General features: G+C 42.3%; 1 protein-coding gene across 1 annotated transcript; it reads right to left on the reverse strand.

Moving 5' to 3' along the window:
* Positions 1–16064: 16064 nt before the first annotated feature.
* Positions 16065–18654, reverse strand: LOC141621036 (protein neprosin-like). Its single transcript, XM_074437757.1, has 7 exons — positions 18565–18654; positions 18364–18441; positions 17315–17488; positions 17013–17168; positions 16765–16818; positions 16531–16665; positions 16065–16427 (listed from the first exon to the last, which is right to left on the reverse strand). The coding sequence occupies exons 1-7, from the start codon at positions 18652–18654 to the stop codon at positions 16065–16067; spliced, it is 1050 nt and encodes a 349-aa protein (XP_074293858.1).
* Positions 18655–19246: the final 592 nt, after the last annotated feature.

The following is a 19246-nucleotide window of genomic DNA, read 5'->3' on the forward strand; positions in this document are numbered from 1 at the left end:
ACGATGAAAGGGACTAAGGGTTCATGAGGATTTGGGAGTGTGGCAGAGGAGAGAGCCATGGCGGCAGAGAAGAGAGGAAAAATTTTTTAGGATCTGTGGCTTGATACCATGTAAAGTATTTAGGGAAGATTGAATAATTATTATTCACAATTCTAAAGGTTTAAATACAAGAGCAAAGAGCTAGGGTTTCAGCTAACAACTAACCTAGACGATGTACACAAATACAAGAAACGTATAATCAAAAGATTACAATCCTAATATACAATAAACTAAAGAATAAAATACAATAGAAAGATTACGTAATATTATCCTTAATACCACCCACAATAATACCCCACAATACCTTCCCTCTTTCCAATTACCTAACCTCACTAGAATACTTTACCTTATTTTAACCCATCCCCTTAATTCTAGTGCCCCCATGAATAGGGAGGTTTATCTAGAATAGGAGGGAGTAATTAACATCAGAAGAATCCACGAAATTTGTATTGCAAGTTTTCGTCTTCTAAGCCATTAAAGGCTTGCGTTGTAGCACTCTAAAAAAAGAATGACGACGATGGTCCGATGGTGGGAGGGAGATGTTACACAATTACTAAACTAACCTTTATATTTTTACCCATAAATAACAACGGTAATATTAATTTTGACTATTTAAGATATTTTTTTTTTTTTTTTAGTGTAAATCATAGTAAACCATAGCATTAATGATGAAAGGCGGACATAGAATCCGATAATACAAAAATCTAGGCGAGTGGTGCAGCCGAAGCAAGTGCGCCATCCCATGGACAGCTCTATTGCCCTCTCTACGAACAAAGCTAAACATAACACAATTGAAAGATCGCAAATATTTAACTTTGAATTGAACTAAAATATTTAACTTTGAATATTTAACTTTGAATTGAAACAATGCATTGACATTATATAATGTAATATACATGCTCCAATCCAAGATCGAACTAAAATAAAACAACACAAGAAAATAATACCTATTTAACTACGAGTTTTCATTCCGCATCACTACCAATTAGCTTGACTAAAATAAAACAACACAAGAAAATCCGCATTATTCTCACTGCCAATCATCTTGTTCTGCTGCATAGATTATGGAAGATGCTACGGTTACACTTGGGCCAACTCCGACTCAGTTTGGGGCCCAACATTGTCGTCCCGGGGTAACGGCCAAAAAAACCAAACGACTCCGGCGATAATTAGGGCCACCATAACGACTGCTAGAGCAGCCACAGCCGTCACAAGCGGTTCCCTGCGACTCTTGTGCCAATTAGTAGGTGTCATATCCTCCGTCGCATTATTCGGGAGGAAGGCCCCCACAAGGCTAGGTAACAAAAAAAGTAGCAGGACAGAGGAGGAAGCCATGGTAGTAGATGAAGAAGAGTAAGAGTAAATGAATTAATATTTGTATTAGAGTAAGATGGCCTACTTAAAAATGAATTAATATACTGACTGTATTAGAATAAGCCATGGTAGTGGATCTTATATGAGGACAATCAATTGGACAAACGTGGAGGCTTTATTATAGTTCTATTTATGTTATGCTTATGCATCAACATATACTCATGTCCCACTAATAAATACGAGTAATTTTCCTTTGCTTTATTTTATGATACAAATTTAATTTAATACCTGTTTTTTTTTTTTTTTTTTTTTTTTTTTGAAAATTTCTTTCTCAATTTTATGCTAAATTGTAGCTTCAAAAATATAGGTTGGGGTTCACGCTGTTAACGTCAAAAATTCTCATTTCAGATGGATGAGTGAATGTGATGTTTGGAACATATTTAGTTGTGCTCATAATAGAAAGGTTGTGTGACTTTAATTTGCTTAAAGAGTGTAACAATGGTTCAACGTCCAAATTATAAGGCTTTATTATTATGGCAATTAATAAGTCTTGTTGTAAACGGGTTATATTTCGTCATAAGCTGACAATGAGTCAAATGTGATTTATTTAAGACGAAATGTAAGACAAAAAAAATATTAGAATAATTTTTCTAAGCTATAACTGATGGGGCATATTCTGCACCGCTGACCAAGTCAACATATCGAGCAAGGTCAAAGATATCCACAGCAAAGTCAACGACTTAGACAGCCTAGCCGATGCAACCCATCGGCCTGTCACCTGAGTCTCGGCCTGGCAAATGGCCAGCCGGGACACATATCCGCGTACTCATATCCAAGACCCCTCGGCCGGCCTGCCATAGGTCCATCGGCCGAGGGCAGAACGGTCTTTCCACCTGCTAGCCACTTGGCCACTTGGCCACTACGTGACAAAAGGTGAAAGTCTATAAATACTCCTCAACCTTCATTGAGGAAAGGATCCACAATTTAACCTAAGAATCACTATTCATCTGGTAATATATTCCTTATCTCTCTACAATACATTTAGCCAAGTAATAACAACTTATCTCTCTAAGTTTACTGACTTGGGCGTCGGAGTGAGTACGCTCGGCCAAAGCCGAGCCCTCAGTTTGTTCATCGTTTCAGGAGACCGCAAGGAGGATTCAAGCAAAGACGTCATTCTACAAGCCACGGGTGGTAACAATACTTGCTCTGGAATTACACTCGGAACAATTGGCGTCGTCTGTGGGAAAGAGACACTAGAAGCTAGTCCCAAACAAAAAAATATAAAACACAAAAAACCCACCCAAAAAGCCAAGAAGATGTCAAAACAACAAGAGGTATTCGTAAATGACGAAACCGAGCTACACCAAGATGATACTTTCCAAAATTCTGGAGTTGCGCATCCCTCCACCGGCGGAGTAATCCAACCGGAATTCGGGATGCCAAACATGCCGGATACACCGCTGCCCGCCGACCAGGTCACCATCATGGGACATGTGGTTGATGCAAAGCGAAGATGCTCCCGGACCTGGTGGGAGTACGCCGACTCACGCTGTCACGCCGACAAGAGCGGCGGAAACCGTCCAGGAGACCAGGGCCCAAAATGTGACTCCAAGAAACTTGAACGGAGCATTAGGAGAAGCTGACCCTCTCAAGACACCGGAGGAGCCCAAAGTGGACGTGGTAGACCTAAGTCCTTCTCGCACTCGTGAGAGGACCACGTCGCCGCGGCACAAACGAGGCACACCCCGGAGGAGCGAAAGAAGCCCAACTCGCCGAGTTGGAGAAGAAGCCCGACTCACCGAGTCGAGGAGAAGTCCTTCTCGCTACGAGGAGAGAAGCCGGACTAGGAATGCGAGGAGCCGATCGCCGCGTGTCATTCGACATGTGGTCGACACCCCTCGGTGCCTATGTCCTTGAAACCGCCGTGCCAACCAACCAAGTCAAGTTGCGGCACTCACATACAAAGGGGATAGCGACCCCACCGACCACGCCGAAACCTTCGAGTCGTACATGTCGGTGTGGGAGCAACCCGACGAGGTCTGGTGCCGAGTCTTCCCAACGACCTTGCATGGGATGGCTCAAAGTTGGTACAAGGGGCTGCCCGATGGCTCGGTATACTGTTACGCCGACCTAAGGGACGCCTTCTTGGCCCAGTACTCTTGCAATAAGAGGAAAGCCGTAGAGACGTCGGACCTCCTGACTATCAGACAGGAGGGCGGCGAGTCTCTACGAAGCTATGTGAAGAGGTTCGACGCCAAGGTTCAACATATTCGGGAGATCAATCCCGAATTGGCAGCCTTCGCACTGATGAAAGGCCTCCCGAGGGGAGCCCTAAAAAACGAGCTCATCAAGTGCGGCGGCCTGACCTTAGATGCCGCCAGGAAGTTGGCTGATCAAGCCATTAAGGTGGAGGACTATCACAAAACCTGGGTAGGCCCTAGCGAGGCCGAACCCTCAGAAAAGGAGAGCCGCCGGGAGGATAACCCGGATGAAGGACGCCGTGACAATAATGGGTCACGGTCCGATGAAAGACGCCGTGATAACAATAGGTCACGGTCTGACAAGTCCGCCAGGAAACAGAACTCGGCTGGTGCCGGGGGGAGTTCGGGAACGTACTACCAGCAGCGGTACAAAGATCGCACCCCCTGGTCGTATCGGCCGCCGAAGTTTTCGCCCTGAGCAAAAACGAGGGCCAGAAATGGGAAAGGCCCCCCAAGCCAAAGGGGGACGGTGACACGAGCCAGTACTGTGAGTACCACGGCCACACCGGTCATCTTACTGACAACTGCCGGCATCTCAAGAATGCCATTGAAGAGCTGATCCGGAAGGGAAGCCTCGGCAAGTACGTAGCCAAGGGCCAAAAAATTGACGCCGGCGGCTCAGACAAGAAATCCGTCTTTGAACGGATAGGAGTGATCCATGTTGTCATCGGGGGCAACGAGAACGGTGGGTCCGCTCATGGGCACAAACGGCACCTAAACGACCTGTATCAAGCCATCAACTTTGTGCCCAACACAGCGGTCCCCGCTTCCAACGTCCCCGACATGACTATTGGGAAGAAGGACTATGCGGGAATCATCGCCCCTCACAGCGACCCACTTGTAGTCCATCTGGACGTATCCAACCACCTGGTCAAAAGGTGCCTGATTGACACAGGCGCCTATACGAACATCATGTTCAGGGAATGCTTTCTAAACCTCGGTCTGAAGGTTGAAGACTTAAGCCCCTGCACCAGCCCACTGTACAGCTTTTCTGGGGCCGGCCTGGTACCCCTGGGGTCAATCAGACTGCCGGTGATGTTCGGCAAGGGGTATGCGGCCAAGAATGTCCTAGCCGAGTTCGTGGTCATTGACGGCTCGTCCGCCTACAACGTTCTCATAGGCCGAGTCACGCTAAGCGAGGCTGACGCGGTGATGTCCATCCGGGCCCTGACACTAATGTATGTCTCGGACCGGGGGGAAGCGCATAAGCTCGTCTCCAAGGACGAGAAGGACGAAGTGGTCAATATCCAGATATCTGCCAGAGGGTGCAACATGCAATCCTTCAAAGTGGCGAAGAAATCAGAGAAGGGAAAGAGCCCATCCTTACAACAAGAGGGCAACTTCATGGAAGCGACCGACGGCTGACTAGGGAGGGTGCGTCTTTGATGGGCCATGAGGACACTGAAAACCTCGAGAAAAACTCTGTATAGCGGCGGAGGTGTCCAAGACAGCTGTGGACACCCCGACGCATGTTTAAATCTAATTTAGAATAATCCAAGTTTTCCATCAAAGTGTTCATTTTTCCATAGTCATCATCAAGAGACAGACGCCAAGCTCACACTGTCACATCGACAAGAGCGGCAGTCGTCAAGAAGAAGCAGGCGCCGTCGCAGTCACCCCAAGTAGTAGACGCTACGACAGTCACCCCAAGAGGTAGACGCCGCAGCAGTCACTCCAAGTGGTAGACGCCACGTTAGTCGCTATCAAGAAACAGACGCCAAGCTCACACTGTCACATCGACAAGAGCGGCAGTCGTCAAGAAGAAGCAGGCGCCGTCGCAGTCACCCCAAGTAGTAGACGCTACGGCAGTCACCCCAAGAGGTAGACGCCGCAGCAGTCACTCCAAGTGGTAGACGCCACGTTAGTCGCTATCAAGAAAAGACGCCAAGCTCACACTGTCACATCGACAAGAGCGGCAGTCGTCAAGAAGAAGCAGGCGCCGTCGCAGTCACCCCAAGTAGTAGACGCTACGGCAGTCACCCCAAGAGGTAGACGCCGCAGCAGTCACTCCAAGTGGTAGACGCCACGTTAGTCGCTATCAAGAAACAGACGCCAAGCTCACACTGTCACATCGACAAGAGCGGCAGTCGTCAAGAAGAAGCAGGCGCCGTCGCAGTCACCCCAAGTAGTAGACGCTACGGCAGTCACCCCAAGAGGTAGACGCCGCAGCAGTCACTCCAAGTGGTAGACGTCACGTTAGTCGCTATCAAGAGAGACGCCAGCTCACACTGTAACATCGACAAGAGCGGCAGTCTCTATCAGTAAATAGACGCCAGCTCACACTGTCACACCGACAAAAGCGGCAGTCTATATTAAATAGACTACGCCGCGACAGTTACGGCCAGCGCAGTTGATACTCGCGAAAGCGATCAAAACGCCTTAAAAGCGTTTAAACACAGTTGGGATGCACACTCTAGACTGCCTCGGCCAGGCCGAGGCGGAAGCAAAAAGACAACTCAGACGAAGACGAAAAAAGACCTCGGCCAAGCCAGAGGCAAAGTGAAGACGCAAAATACAGTTGATACGCTCAACTATTAGCGCAAGGAAACTCAAAGTGAGGTAAAGACCTCGGCCAAGCCGAAGGCAAAAGAAACGAACTCTTATTAAAAATGATAATAAGTTACAAGTGAGGAGAATACAGACGACGACCGTCCCCATAGGGATAAGCCCAAACACAACCTACCAAGAGTTTTACAAACAAAATACAGAGAAAGAAAAGCAAAAAGTTACAAATATGTCATTTGAAGCGCCAAAAGAGGGCAGGGAGGAAGGGCTTAATAATTGGCTCCCGAACAGCTGAAGCTATCCGAGACGCCGGGTGAGCCTGGTGACGACCGCCCATCTCCATATGCCTGTTGCTGCTTGCCATCAGCAGCGGTAGCAACATCTCCTTCGATGGGCAACCCAGCAGCGTTCTTAGCAGCCTCAGTTTCAGCAGCCTCAACCTTAGCCTCAGCAGCCTCAGCTGCCCTCATTCTCTCGGCTTCCTGCTTGGCCGCCTTAGCCTTCTCAGCAAGGGCCGCCTTCTCCGCGGCCGCCTCTTTCTCTATCTTCGCCCTCACCGCCTCCTTGGCCTTCTCCTCCACGGCTTTCTCCTTAGCTTCGAGCTTATCGTCAAACAGCTCGTCAAATTTGCCCCAAGGAAAGGAACCATCAAGAGGAAAGAGCTCCCCAATCACTTCCCTGGCAGCTCCTTCGGCCATATCCCGGAATTCGACACACATGTTAGGGAGCATGACGGTTTGGAGCATCTCAATGTCCTCCTCCTTTTGCCTGATGATGGCCTCTTTGCTCCGGATCACCTTCCCCTGGACCTGAAACTGGTCCCTGAATTCGTTCCTCTGCTGGAGATAAAGGTCGGCGTGCCTCTGAACAAGGTTACACTTCTCCAGCAGCTTAGCAGCTTCGGCCGCCGCAGCCTCGGCCTTGGCTCTCTCAGCAAGGACCTCCTTTTCAGCGTCCTCCCTGAGTTTTCTCTCAGCCAAAAGTGCCTTCTCGGCATCTCCCCTAAGCCTCTGCTCATCGAGGAGATCCAGCTTCGCCGACACGGCCACCTTCTTAATAGCATTAAGCTCAAGAACAGATTGAGCCACGGCTTTCTCCTGCTCTATGATACGAGCACCGGTCAGCTCGTTCCACCTCGCCAGCTCCTTGATCAGCTCCGTGCCTTCCACTATAAGCTGGGAGACGGAAGCCTTCTGGGATGAAGAACCAATGGTGACCCTTTGACCACCAGCCTGCACTTGCTGGGAAGCCTTCTGGGATGAAGAGACAATAGTGACGTTTTGATCACCAGCCTGCACGGGGCTCTTCTCCACTCGCTGCTCATTAAGAGCAACGGCCGACAGCGAGTGATCTGCACGAAATTCAATTAAAGCATCCATGTCAGCATACATGGACATACCGGAGAGCCTGTCACCGGAAACGTCTAATAAACCGGTTAAATCTGGGCCACGGGATAGATATGTACCGTGCTTGGCCTTCTTGGCCGGAGGACGCATTTCCTTGCTGACAGCAGCTTCAGCAGTAGCCGGAGCAGGCTCCTTCCTCTTACGAACAAGGGGAGATCCCTCCGCATCGGAGTCACCATTGGTAATGTCAACAATTTCCACCGTCTCTTTCTGGACTGAAGGGATGGGAGGTGGAACCGGTGTCTACGCCGTCGCCGCCGAAGACTTTGTTTTTCGCGTCCGGCGCGCCATGCTACCAACAACCTTCGCCTGGGCCGCCTCCATATTCAAGCCCTTCAGCTGTTGCTCCATGAGATCACTCGGCGACGTTCTGCGGTCATGGGCTAAAGCCTTAGGGTGCAAATCAGCAACGGTCTTATCCTTGTTCAGCCCCATTCTCCGAAGGATATCCTCAGACAGGTCCGGTCCAAAGTGGTCTGCAAAGGAAACAAGGCAAGAGTTAAGTAGAAGAAACAAATAGAAGTTCAACAGAAACATCGAGAGCAGAGATGGGCCTCACACCGACCCCACTCACCCTGCGCTAGGGCCGGTATGAGGCCGACATAGCAGAGCGGCTCATCCTGAAGAATGATCTGCGTTGGGGGAATCCATCTTTTGGGCACCCCCTTGTCCGCCTCAAAAAGCCTCATCGACAGCTTCTCATCCGCCTTAAGAGGGACCTTGCTGGCGTCCATCTTAAGTTTTTTCCGGGAAACCCATCTGTCATGCTCCGCCTTGGTCTCGCACCGCAAATTAACTTGGTGCTGGAAAGACCGGGGCAGCGGATAGTCATTTGGCACCTCAACATACACCCACCGATCCTTCCAGCCTTTGCAGGAAGAAAGTTTATCAACGGAGACGTAACCCGGCTCCATTTGCACACTATACCATCCGACGCGACCAGAAAACGACGGCTTGAGGTGGTGAAGCCGACGGAATAAATTTACCGTTGGAGCCTCTCCCTTGAAGAGACAGAGCCAAATAAAGCCGACTATGGTCCTAATGGCCAACGGGTGCAGTTGGGCCACGGCGACGTTCATGGCCCTAATGATGGCCATAACATACTCATTCAGCGGAAACCGGAGCCCGTACTCCAAGTGCCGCATGTATACGCCGGTGCAGCCCGGTGGGGGGCAACAAACGGCCTGACCCTCCTCAGGGACAACAATTTTGTATCCCCTGCCGAAGTGGAAATGACCCTCGAAAAATGTGTCGCCGGAACAACTGGCGAACTTATGGGTCCAAGCACGGTCAAGACGGACCTTACAGGCGTCACCGTGATCCATGACGTACTGCCTCCCCTCATTAGGATGAGCCCTTCCGGCATCATCACCAAAATCATCACCGAAGTCATCATCATCATCCTCCCATTCCTCCAAAATTTGAGAATCAACTTCAGGAGAAGGAGACCTAGGGCCCCCAGACTTTATCGGGATGGCGTCTAGTATCCCCTCCTCATCAAGACGCGACGGGGAACCCCCCGGCGCAGAAGTGCTAGTCCCGGCGTCAGCAGCAGACATGATAGCAAGGATTACGTAACGAAATAAGAGATTGAAGAAAATTTGTTTGTTTACCTTGAAGAAAAGCACTAGCCGAGGTGACAACTCTGAAATTTAGAAGAAGAAGAAGCCCTTGAAAGTTTGGAGATGAAAATTTTGGAGAAAAATTTGAGAAAATGAAATTGGTGGCCAAATTCACGGAACAACTGCCCTATTTATAGGGAAAAGCCCATGAAGAAGGGCCAATCAGGGCACAGCCCATGAAGCGCCAGCCAATCAGCGAACAGACACGTGTCAGACATGCAACCACGGAATGTTAATCGTTGCAACAGTTGAACGTCAATCAATGCAACAGTGACCAGGCGTCTTCAACACGCCCCTTCACATCTCTTTGCCTATCCATCTTCCTCAACAAATTCCTAAGTATCTGCTCTCCGCCGGCCACATGGTCAACCAAGCTAGGAAGCACCGGCCTGGGGGCAATCAAAAACAACCGGCGCTCTCAACCCTGGTCTCGGCCAGCGTCACTTCCTTTTCCACATCGGATGCCCTTTACACACCCATGTGGAGGGGGGATATGGTACGGACTAAGCAGAACCAGGCCGAGGTAGAAGAAGCCGATACAGAAGAAGTTTCAGAAATTACTTGCGCAGAATATACGCTCAACATACATCGGAGCCCATACCACGGCATAGACTACGCTGGGGGCAAATTGATGGGGCATATTCTGCACCGCTGACCAAGTCAACATATCGAGCAAGGTCAAAGATATCCACAGCAAAGTCAACGACTTAGACAGCCTAGCCGATGCAACCCATCGGCCTGTCACCTGAGTCTCGGCCTGGCAAATGGCCAGCCGGGACACATATCCGCGTACTCATATCCAAGACCCCTCGGCCGGCCTGCCATAGGTCCATCGGCCGAGGGCAGAACGGTCTTTCCACCTGCTAGCCACTTGGCCACTTGGCCACTACGTGACAAAAGGTGAAAGTCTATAAATACTCCTCAACCTTCATTGAGGAAAGGATCCACAATTTAACCTAAGAATCACTATTCATCTGGTAATATATTCCTTATCTCTCTACAATACATTTAGCCAAGTAATAACAACTTATCTCTCTAAGTTTACTGACTTGGGCGTCGGAGTGAGTACGCTCGGCCAAAGCCGAGCCCTCAGTTTGTTCATCGTTTCAGGAGACCGCAAGGAGGATTCAAGCAAAGACGTCATTCTACAAGCCACGGGTGGTAACAATACTTGCTCTGGAATTACACTCGGAACAATAACAATTTGACATTAAAATGGGTTACATTTGTTGTTAAAATGGCGACATTTGGTCCGTTTTCAGCTTGTGGAAAAAATGTCCGTTTTTAATGAGGATTTGCTTTATTGCGGAGCACATGGATATTCCACTTATGTAGAACTATCAATTACGGAGTAAGAACGTAAAATGAACTTTAATAATTGAAACTATGTAGTACTCCGTAGTACATTAGTAGTATCGTACTGAAGTATGAAGAAACAGTATTATACAAAGGAAAGTGAAAATTGATGTTTTTTGTTAGCAACAATAAACTAATATAGATAAATAAAATAACAATAAAGTGAAAGTTGATGTTTTAACCATTTAAACAAGAATTTGTGTACAAGTAAGTTTAGAGTGTAGACATAAGACATGCATAGCGGGGAGCGGGGACGTCAAATCAATTTGCATGGTTTTAACTCATCGTTGAGGTTTTATATAATAGAAAAAAACTTATTTTTTACAGTAGAACAAAGGTACTCAAAACATGGTAATTTAGCTAGTAAATTAGATTTTTTAATGTTTGGATTGGGCTGTATCTGAGATTTTGAGGGGGTTGTTTAAAATGTGCCATGCGGGACTCTATTTATTCTAACTCCGTTGTTATAATGTTGTATGTCGTTTTTCGTTTATTGCGATAACTAATTTTTTAAAATTTTACAAAGGTTAAATTTGTAACATCTGTCTTTTTATGTTTGTGTCAAAGTTTACTTTTATAAAAGAATTAAGTAATATTTTATTTTTCTAAACCGGGTTCCAACAATGCATTTTTCGTATTTTATCGACAAACTTTAATGATAAAGTTAAATATGTATTTGCAATTTTAACAAAATTTATTAAGCACATACATATATAATGTGTTTTTATATTTTTATGTTTTAGTAATAATGTATATGTACGGAGTACTATAAAAGAAGAATTTATACTTAATAATATTGGACAAGAAATAGAAAAAGAAAATGTACGAGAAGATGTATCACAAAATCTCATTGAAGACATGACATATCCGTCACAAGCTTGTGACGGATACCATTTTACCTCACAATGTACCCACTTTTTCTCTCTCTGCAACACTATTCATGTGGTCCCCTTTCTCCACTAACCCATTTTGTTACCATTTTATCTCACAAAATATCCGCCACAAATGGTAACCCGTCACAAAGAACTATATGGGTTGGGCCCGGGCCAGATATTATGGAGCTCAGTCTGGCACAGCCCAACCCGATCCAGCCCAGTGTACACCCATAGGCTCATCAATTTATTATTCGACCGATTTTTTTCCTATTATTTTACCAGTTTGAGTTGAGTTATGATCATTATTTAGTGAAGTTCAAAGTTTAGTTTATTCTAAATACTTTACAAAAATCGTTCAAAATGTTGGTTTATTTTGATCTTTATCGCCTTGACTTTTTGTTTATGTCATAGTTATATTTTGAATTAATGTCGGGTTATATTTTGGGTCGCGTTATCTTTTCTGATTAGCTTTCGGGTTATCTTTCGATACGGGTCAATTATCGGGCCGTGTTGGGCCGGTTTGGGTCGGATCAAATCGGGTTCAAAGTCATCCTGTTTGGTTTCTGGCCGCCTTAATCCGGTTAGGTCGGGTCAGTTTGATTTTGGGTTGCAACATTTTGGGGTCTTGTGGTCAGGTCACTCGGGTGTAATTCAACAGTTGAAAAGAATAAAAGTGTGTGCTATAAGCGTCTGTTTCGGTTTCTATTGTGCGTGACGGTAGTTATTAGGAGCTACTCGAACGACTGAAATTGGTGGACTCAACCCTGACAAGTGCAATTTGAACTAGACACGAACCTGAACTAATTTAATCTTTACATAATCCTTGAAATTGAACAAATTAAAAATGTGACTTGCAATAAACTCTTACAAATACTGCATCAAGTGACGTGCTACGACTTGAATTCGTTCTAGAGGTTGTCTGAAATACATTTAAAGTACTACCAGGTTACAATACTCTTTGGATATCGAGAAGTGGTCCCAGTAACCAACCGCCTTTGACAACCAGCATCCAATGCCGTGTAGACCCATTTTTAGTCGTAAATCGGGTCGCAAACTCAATAACAGTCGCAATTTGAACGCTGTTTTTCAAATTGCGACGCATTTTTCATAGTCACAAAATTAAAGGATTCCTTCCTTACTACAAATCACAAGTATGAAACAACCATAATCTCAAGTGTGATTAAACTACATACAATAACTCCATTAAACTACATATACTGATAATAAACCATAATAACAAACAATAGAATCCCATACTTACATTTTATTTAGCTTCCTTAATTCCCATACTTGCATTTTATCCATCCGACTACTGAACTATATGATCAGCTGCTGCTACCTGCTCCACGACCACCTCGGCCTCGGGTTCCGCCTCGGGCTGGGGTTCGACGTCCCGAACGGGACGACACACAAACCAAAACCCGGCAGCAACCAGAGCTGCCATAATGACAACTAAAACGACTACAACTACCGTTACTTGCTTGTTGTATCTCTTGTAATAACTACCGGGGACTGTCCAGGACCCGTCGTCCGGGACGGAAGCTGCCGGTGAAGCCATGGAAAATGAAAAACAGAGGAGAGCAATCTAGGAGGAGGGAAAGGGAGGGGAGGAGAGGGAAAGGTAGGATGAATTGCTTATGGTTTATAATGAATTATGATGTACTGTAGCATGCAATAATACATATATCCTATTTTCGGTCCCTATTTTCCTTTTATTTTTTTTGCTGTGTCAATTAATTGTTTTTCTTATTATTTAGTAAAGAATTTGATTAATAATTTAATATTTCACACTTAATAATTTAGTTCACTCGTCATTTACTAGTTGGTCTCCTCTTTTTTTTTGGTCTTCGTGTCAAAACCAAAGGAGAACAAGTGAGCAGGACGAAGAGAATAAAACTTAAGAATTAGTACATATATTCCCTTGTTCACCACAAAAAGAAAATAGATAATAATTGACGGTGACATAGAGAACAAGTGCATGCATGGTCCCTAATGGCCACATATGACATAAGTACATAACCCATGTTGTTGATACTTGCTACTTATGAAGGGTGCATTTAAATTGCCTTCAACCATAACATTTGACAATATTAATCTTTCATCTTTCACCTTTTACTAAACTAGTTGTATAAAATTGTAATATGACAATTGTCTTTGTTGCTTTTGTCAAGAACATACGCTTTCTCCATGAAAACTTACATTTTTAATCTGATTACCTATGCATTATCATATTTGTTTGTCAACAATTGACAACCAGGTAAAATGCTAGTGGAAGGGGAGTTAAAATTTTAAGTTCTTAAATGAAAAGATAAGCCTGTGAATTTAATAACATTAGTTTTAAGTTTAAACATTGGGTTTTCACTAATAATACTCATATTCTAAGTCATTGGAGCCTTTAACATGCAAATTTTGAATGTTAGGTTGAAAACTTGTGATTTTATGTTGTAAACTCGTAAATTAAGTCAAGCCATTTTATGTAGAAAACTATTGGTTTTATAATTTAAACCTTATGAATTAACATTGAAAAGTCATAGTAAGTTAAAATTATGATAATTTTGGCATGCAAAGTAGGGGTGGTCAACCGTGCGGGTTGGTCGGGTCCGGGGCGGGCTGGGTCAAGGTTTGGGAGACCCGAAACCGGCCCGGGTAAGGGGGCAGGGTGGGCCGGGTCATAAGTGACCCGTGAGGCGGGTTTATGGACGGTCTGGGTTTGGACGAGCCGGGCTTGACATTTAGGGACCCGGAACCGGCCCGGCTATAGGGGCAGATCGGGCCGGGTCCGGGTCCAGACCAGGCGAGTCGGGTTTGGGTTAGAAAGGCCGAGTCGCACTGTTGACCACCCCTAATGCAAAGTGGCTAACATTTATTAAAAACAATGTTAAATCATAAAGAATAAAGAAAATTAATTTATGTCCTTCAAAATAAAGTACAAGTTGAGATATAATCAAATGTAAAGCATGGATGCTCCTGAGGAAATTATAATTATAATTTATAATTTTTTTTTTACTATAAAAAAAAATGGTAGTTTCCGAAGTTAGAGCTGAATATGTCAGAGGTGGCAATCGAGTCAGTCGGGTCGGGTTTGGGTTAGGTCACGTGGGGTCGGGTCATATCGGGCCAGCATATCCTTTTGGGTCGAGTCGAGTCGGGTTCGGGTCTGGTTGTTATCGGGTCTGGTAGCATAATCGCATTACTATAATTTTTTACCATTAAATTTTGTTTTTAACCTATTATTTGGTTTAATTAATTCATTACCAAGTCAAACATATTAATCTAAACACAAAATCACTTTTATTTTGATCAAAATTAAGCTTAATAATTGTCGGGTCATCAAGTATCGGGTCGGGTCTAGGTCGGGTCATTGATAATCGGGTCGTGTCGGGTTACGAGTCATCACCTGGTCGGGTCGGTTTCGGGTCACAATATTTTCAGGTTCGGGTCGATCTGGTTTGCTCGGGTTCGAGTCGGGTCAGACTTGTCAGCTCCAAAATCCAAATATGTGTAGCTTTGAACGAGAGAAAATTAATGCCATCGATGACTGCTTTCCCACGTTCTAACTTATAACGTTCTGCCGTAGTGTTTCTCCGTTATTATGTTCAGTTGTGGACTTGTGGTACTGCTCCCTTGGTCTTTCAGTCTTGTGTTTTTTCCTTGGGCTTTTTCTTAAATGGACTCGTCTTATGTCATAGGACGGACTATAGGAGACTAGTTGATACTTTCAAATTGTTCTATAAGACTAATATTTAAGTACGACTAACCCAATAGCATAAGGCCCCAAAAAATTACCTAATAAAATTATGAAATAATACTTTTATTTTAATAACCTAATATTTTAAATTAATAACTTACCTATTTAAATATATTAGTTTTCATTATAAAGTATAAAGTTATCAAAATAAAATCAAAAACTTAATATATCAATGTTTTTGTTTGGACTTTTCTCCTATTGGGCCAGTCCTATGCTATAGGACGGTCTTATAGAAGAGTTGTTGACATCTTTATTAGAGTTCACAAATTGTTGTGTAAGACCATTTTTTACATAAGACTAACCCAATAAGAGAAAACCCAATAAAATTATTTGATAAATATATATTAAAATATTTTATTTTGATAACCTAATATTTTATATTGATAACTTTCATATTTAAATGCGCCGGTATTCATTATAAGATGTCGGGTTATCAAAATAAAGTTAAAATATAAATAAAATAAAATATTAATTTTGGGCTATACTCCTTTTGGGTCAGTCCTATGTTATAGGACGGTCCTATAGGAGAGTTGCTGATTAGAGTTTGTCTCCCAATTTAAGAGGGGTTGTCCAATTTGTTAAGGGATTTTTGTCAATTTAATTAGAAATTGAATTTAAATAGGAGGATTCAATCAAAGTATAATGTTATAAATTTGAATTTTTTTAATTGTAGTATAATATTCCATCATAAGGTTCTAGGAAACTGAATCCAGGGGCGTCTTAAAACAAATGGAGGCCCAGTGCGACACGGAAAAATGAGGCCCCAAAATGAATGCACAAATATATTATACTTCGAGATTTGTATTGAATTTCATTAATAAAAGCTTATAATACGGTGACCAAAAGCGGAGGCCCGGTTCCCACGCCCGTGGTTGCCCGTGGCCTTAGACACCCCTGACTGAATCTAATAAATTCGACACTAAACACGAACATGATCAAGAGGCTGGGCCTCCATAGAAAATAAGGCGGCCTAAGTCATCTTGGTGACCAGCATCGCGAACTGTATATAGGTCTCCGCAATCAGCAAATTTTTCGGTATCAGGAGGATCAACGCGAGCATTATTCTCATTGACAACAGTAGCTTGAAAAATAAAAGATGAAATGGTAGTATCATAATCGGCCTTCATTCCGTTTCCCATTTGAGTTGGAGGGTCTACTGCGCTTGGATTATTGATCTCTCCTCCGAATTCAATTTGATTAGCATAATCATATAGCGACACGAACAAGTTTTTAGGCCAATATCCAATTTGATGTTTGTTCGGCGTAAATGATAGCCACCAGTTCCCGTCATCGTGATGCTACAACAAAGTTTCATTTATACAATTAATCCATAATATATTATCATAACAATTAAATTACTCCGTATGTATTTGTGAAAAGTTTGTATAGTAAAGTTTGTACCTTGTCAATGGAGAAACTCCAAGCAATTTGCTTTGAACTTGTAGAGTATGAATTTGGAGCTAATCCTAATGGATATTGAGTCGATACTTGTACGAAACCAGGACAATCCAAATTAATGCATCCTCGTCCCTTTGCCTATGTAAACCATAATATAAAGAAATAGAATTAATGGTATATATATGTATTATCGTATTAATGAGAGAATTAATTATATGCTAAGGGATAAATACTTACACTAAAACGCACATAAAGATGAGCTTTATCATCCTTAAACTCGCTCGGGTTAACCTATATATGAAAAAAAAAAAAAAAAAAAAAAAAGTTAGATCCGTTTCATTATTGAACTCACTCAATCAAGTAATGTCGTCTAGACAATAATCATAAAAAAATATCTTAGTGACTTCTCTTAAATAAATGACGACAATACATCATTTATGTTGTGATAAAAAAAAAACAATATAAACGAGAATTGACAATCATACCATCCATCCTGCTTCAATGCTATCGCCATTGGATAGAACTCTGATTCGAGCAGAGGACCATTGGTTACCTGGAGCGTTAGGTTTATAAAGGGTAATAGCCGCACTTGCTCCCAAAAATTTCTTGGTTAAATTGGGAACTGTCCGAACTTGGGCAGTCTGTGTGAAACAAATTTTAAAAAAAAAAATAGTTATGATTTATTAGGGGATTTATGTAATTGATTATGAGGATTAAGACACTGTTGTTGTCGTTGTCGTTGTATACTTGTATCGATTATTACAAAATCACAACATAGAAAACTTACGCAATGTCTTTTAGCATGAGGAACGTTCGAGTTTGGTTGGTGAACTTCTGGATACGTAACATAATTATTAGATCGCTCTAATATTGGAACCGTTCCAATAGGACATCCACGACTTCCAAGTTCAAGTCCGCTTACACTATTTTGATTTTGAAGTTTTGTCAAGTTCGACACAACCTATACATATAAATTGTAATAAGAAAATATATAAAAATGTCAAAAAGAAAAAACAATACATGAATACCAAATTTGTTGGTTTCAAACAAACTTTACAAGTGACACAAGTCTCGTGTACGTATTATAAAGGACAAATAAATTACCGAGTACTACTACTCCGTAAACTATACAGTAATACACGACAATTTGTTTTATGTAACTATAAAATACTCCTCCCATCTCAACCATTTATTTACACATTTCATTTATAAGTGTTTCATTTATTTCTTTACGTTTTTAATATAGAGAATAGTCGTGAAGGGTAATTCGATCATTCAACAAAACCAATTGTCCATTTATCACTCAATAGCAACATTAAGGTTTTCTCCCCTCTACTTATGCCAAAACCAAATGTAAACAAATGACTGAGACAGAGGGCGCATGCAATGTATATGAAATATGCCTATTTAACGACTCTACTCTTATACTCGTTTATCTTACCAATAAAGCGAAGATGCAGAAGATTACTAAAGATGAAGACGAAGATATTGATTTTATTTTGCATATTTATGAAAAATTTAGTAAATTATCTTGTATTTGAGGGATACCATTTTAATATTCATCATAATCTCTTTCGTAAACACAATATATCTTACGGAGTATTTCATACGTATGCAATATATTTCATATACCATATTCCTTATCTTAATCTCTTAGAAAAGATTTTTTCATAGAGCAATACTCCGTACCATAAGTTGTACTCCCCCGCTCTGATCAATAGTTAAAAGCAAGCATTAATCGTTAAACTATTTACTAGGATAAAGGGAGTATTGGACAACACGGTATCATATAACAATAATCTACCAAGTCAAACAATATAGATAGAGATAACTTGCCTGGAGGCCTAATGCGGAATTGCGAAAAGCAGGTTGTTTATAGAAATCCACACACTTGAATGTCTGTCCATTATCTAACTGTACTTACAAAAATAATCCAACAACATATTATTAGATACATACGGAGTATATTTTACGAAGTATAACAACCAATTTGATAATAAAAAGATGAATTACGTGTAAATACATAAGAAAACTCACCTTAATCGAGGTAATAAGCGACGATGTAACAAAATTTAGGTAGAAAACTAAAGAAGCCAAAATAACAAATGATATAATTATTTTCGCCATAGTTGTTCTCTAGTTCTTTGTTAATAATCAAAAGTTTTTTCTACACCCTAAACTTTTATAGTGGTACATTTACAATTTTCATACAATTATACAAGGAAAAAAATATGTATCATTTTTCCGTAAAATAAAAGGTAGCATTGAAATAACACATTAAAGGTAATAATAAATCTCCGATCATATTAATACATGAATATGAATATTTTATCATTTATTTACGTGAAATTCACTTCCTTTTATCATTATTTATTTCCTTTTAATTTTAGTGAGTTACCATAATAGAGCCTTTTACGATTGTTATCATTATTTTTTATTTTTTTTATTATCTTCCTTTTTTTTTTTTTGGTGAAATGTAAGTATGTATAAAATCACGAAAAAAAACCGTTCTAAATACAAGAGAGTAGACCACTCAAAGTGAGTGAGATAGCCTCCAACTAAACACGGCCCAAAGCCTTACAAAACCCAAAAGACAACAAAAGGAAATAGAGATATCTCGACCCAACAAAACATATCCTCGTTTTGTCTTCTTCAACCTCATTTTTTTATTATCTTCCTTTTATCATTGTTTTTTTTTTTTTTTGGGTTTACTTTTTTT

This window comes from Silene latifolia, chromosome X (assembly GCF_048544455.1).
Source record: "Silene latifolia isolate original U9 population chromosome X, ASM4854445v1, whole genome shotgun sequence".
Classification (NCBI taxonomy): Eukaryota; Viridiplantae; Streptophyta; class Magnoliopsida; order Caryophyllales; family Caryophyllaceae; genus Silene; species Silene latifolia.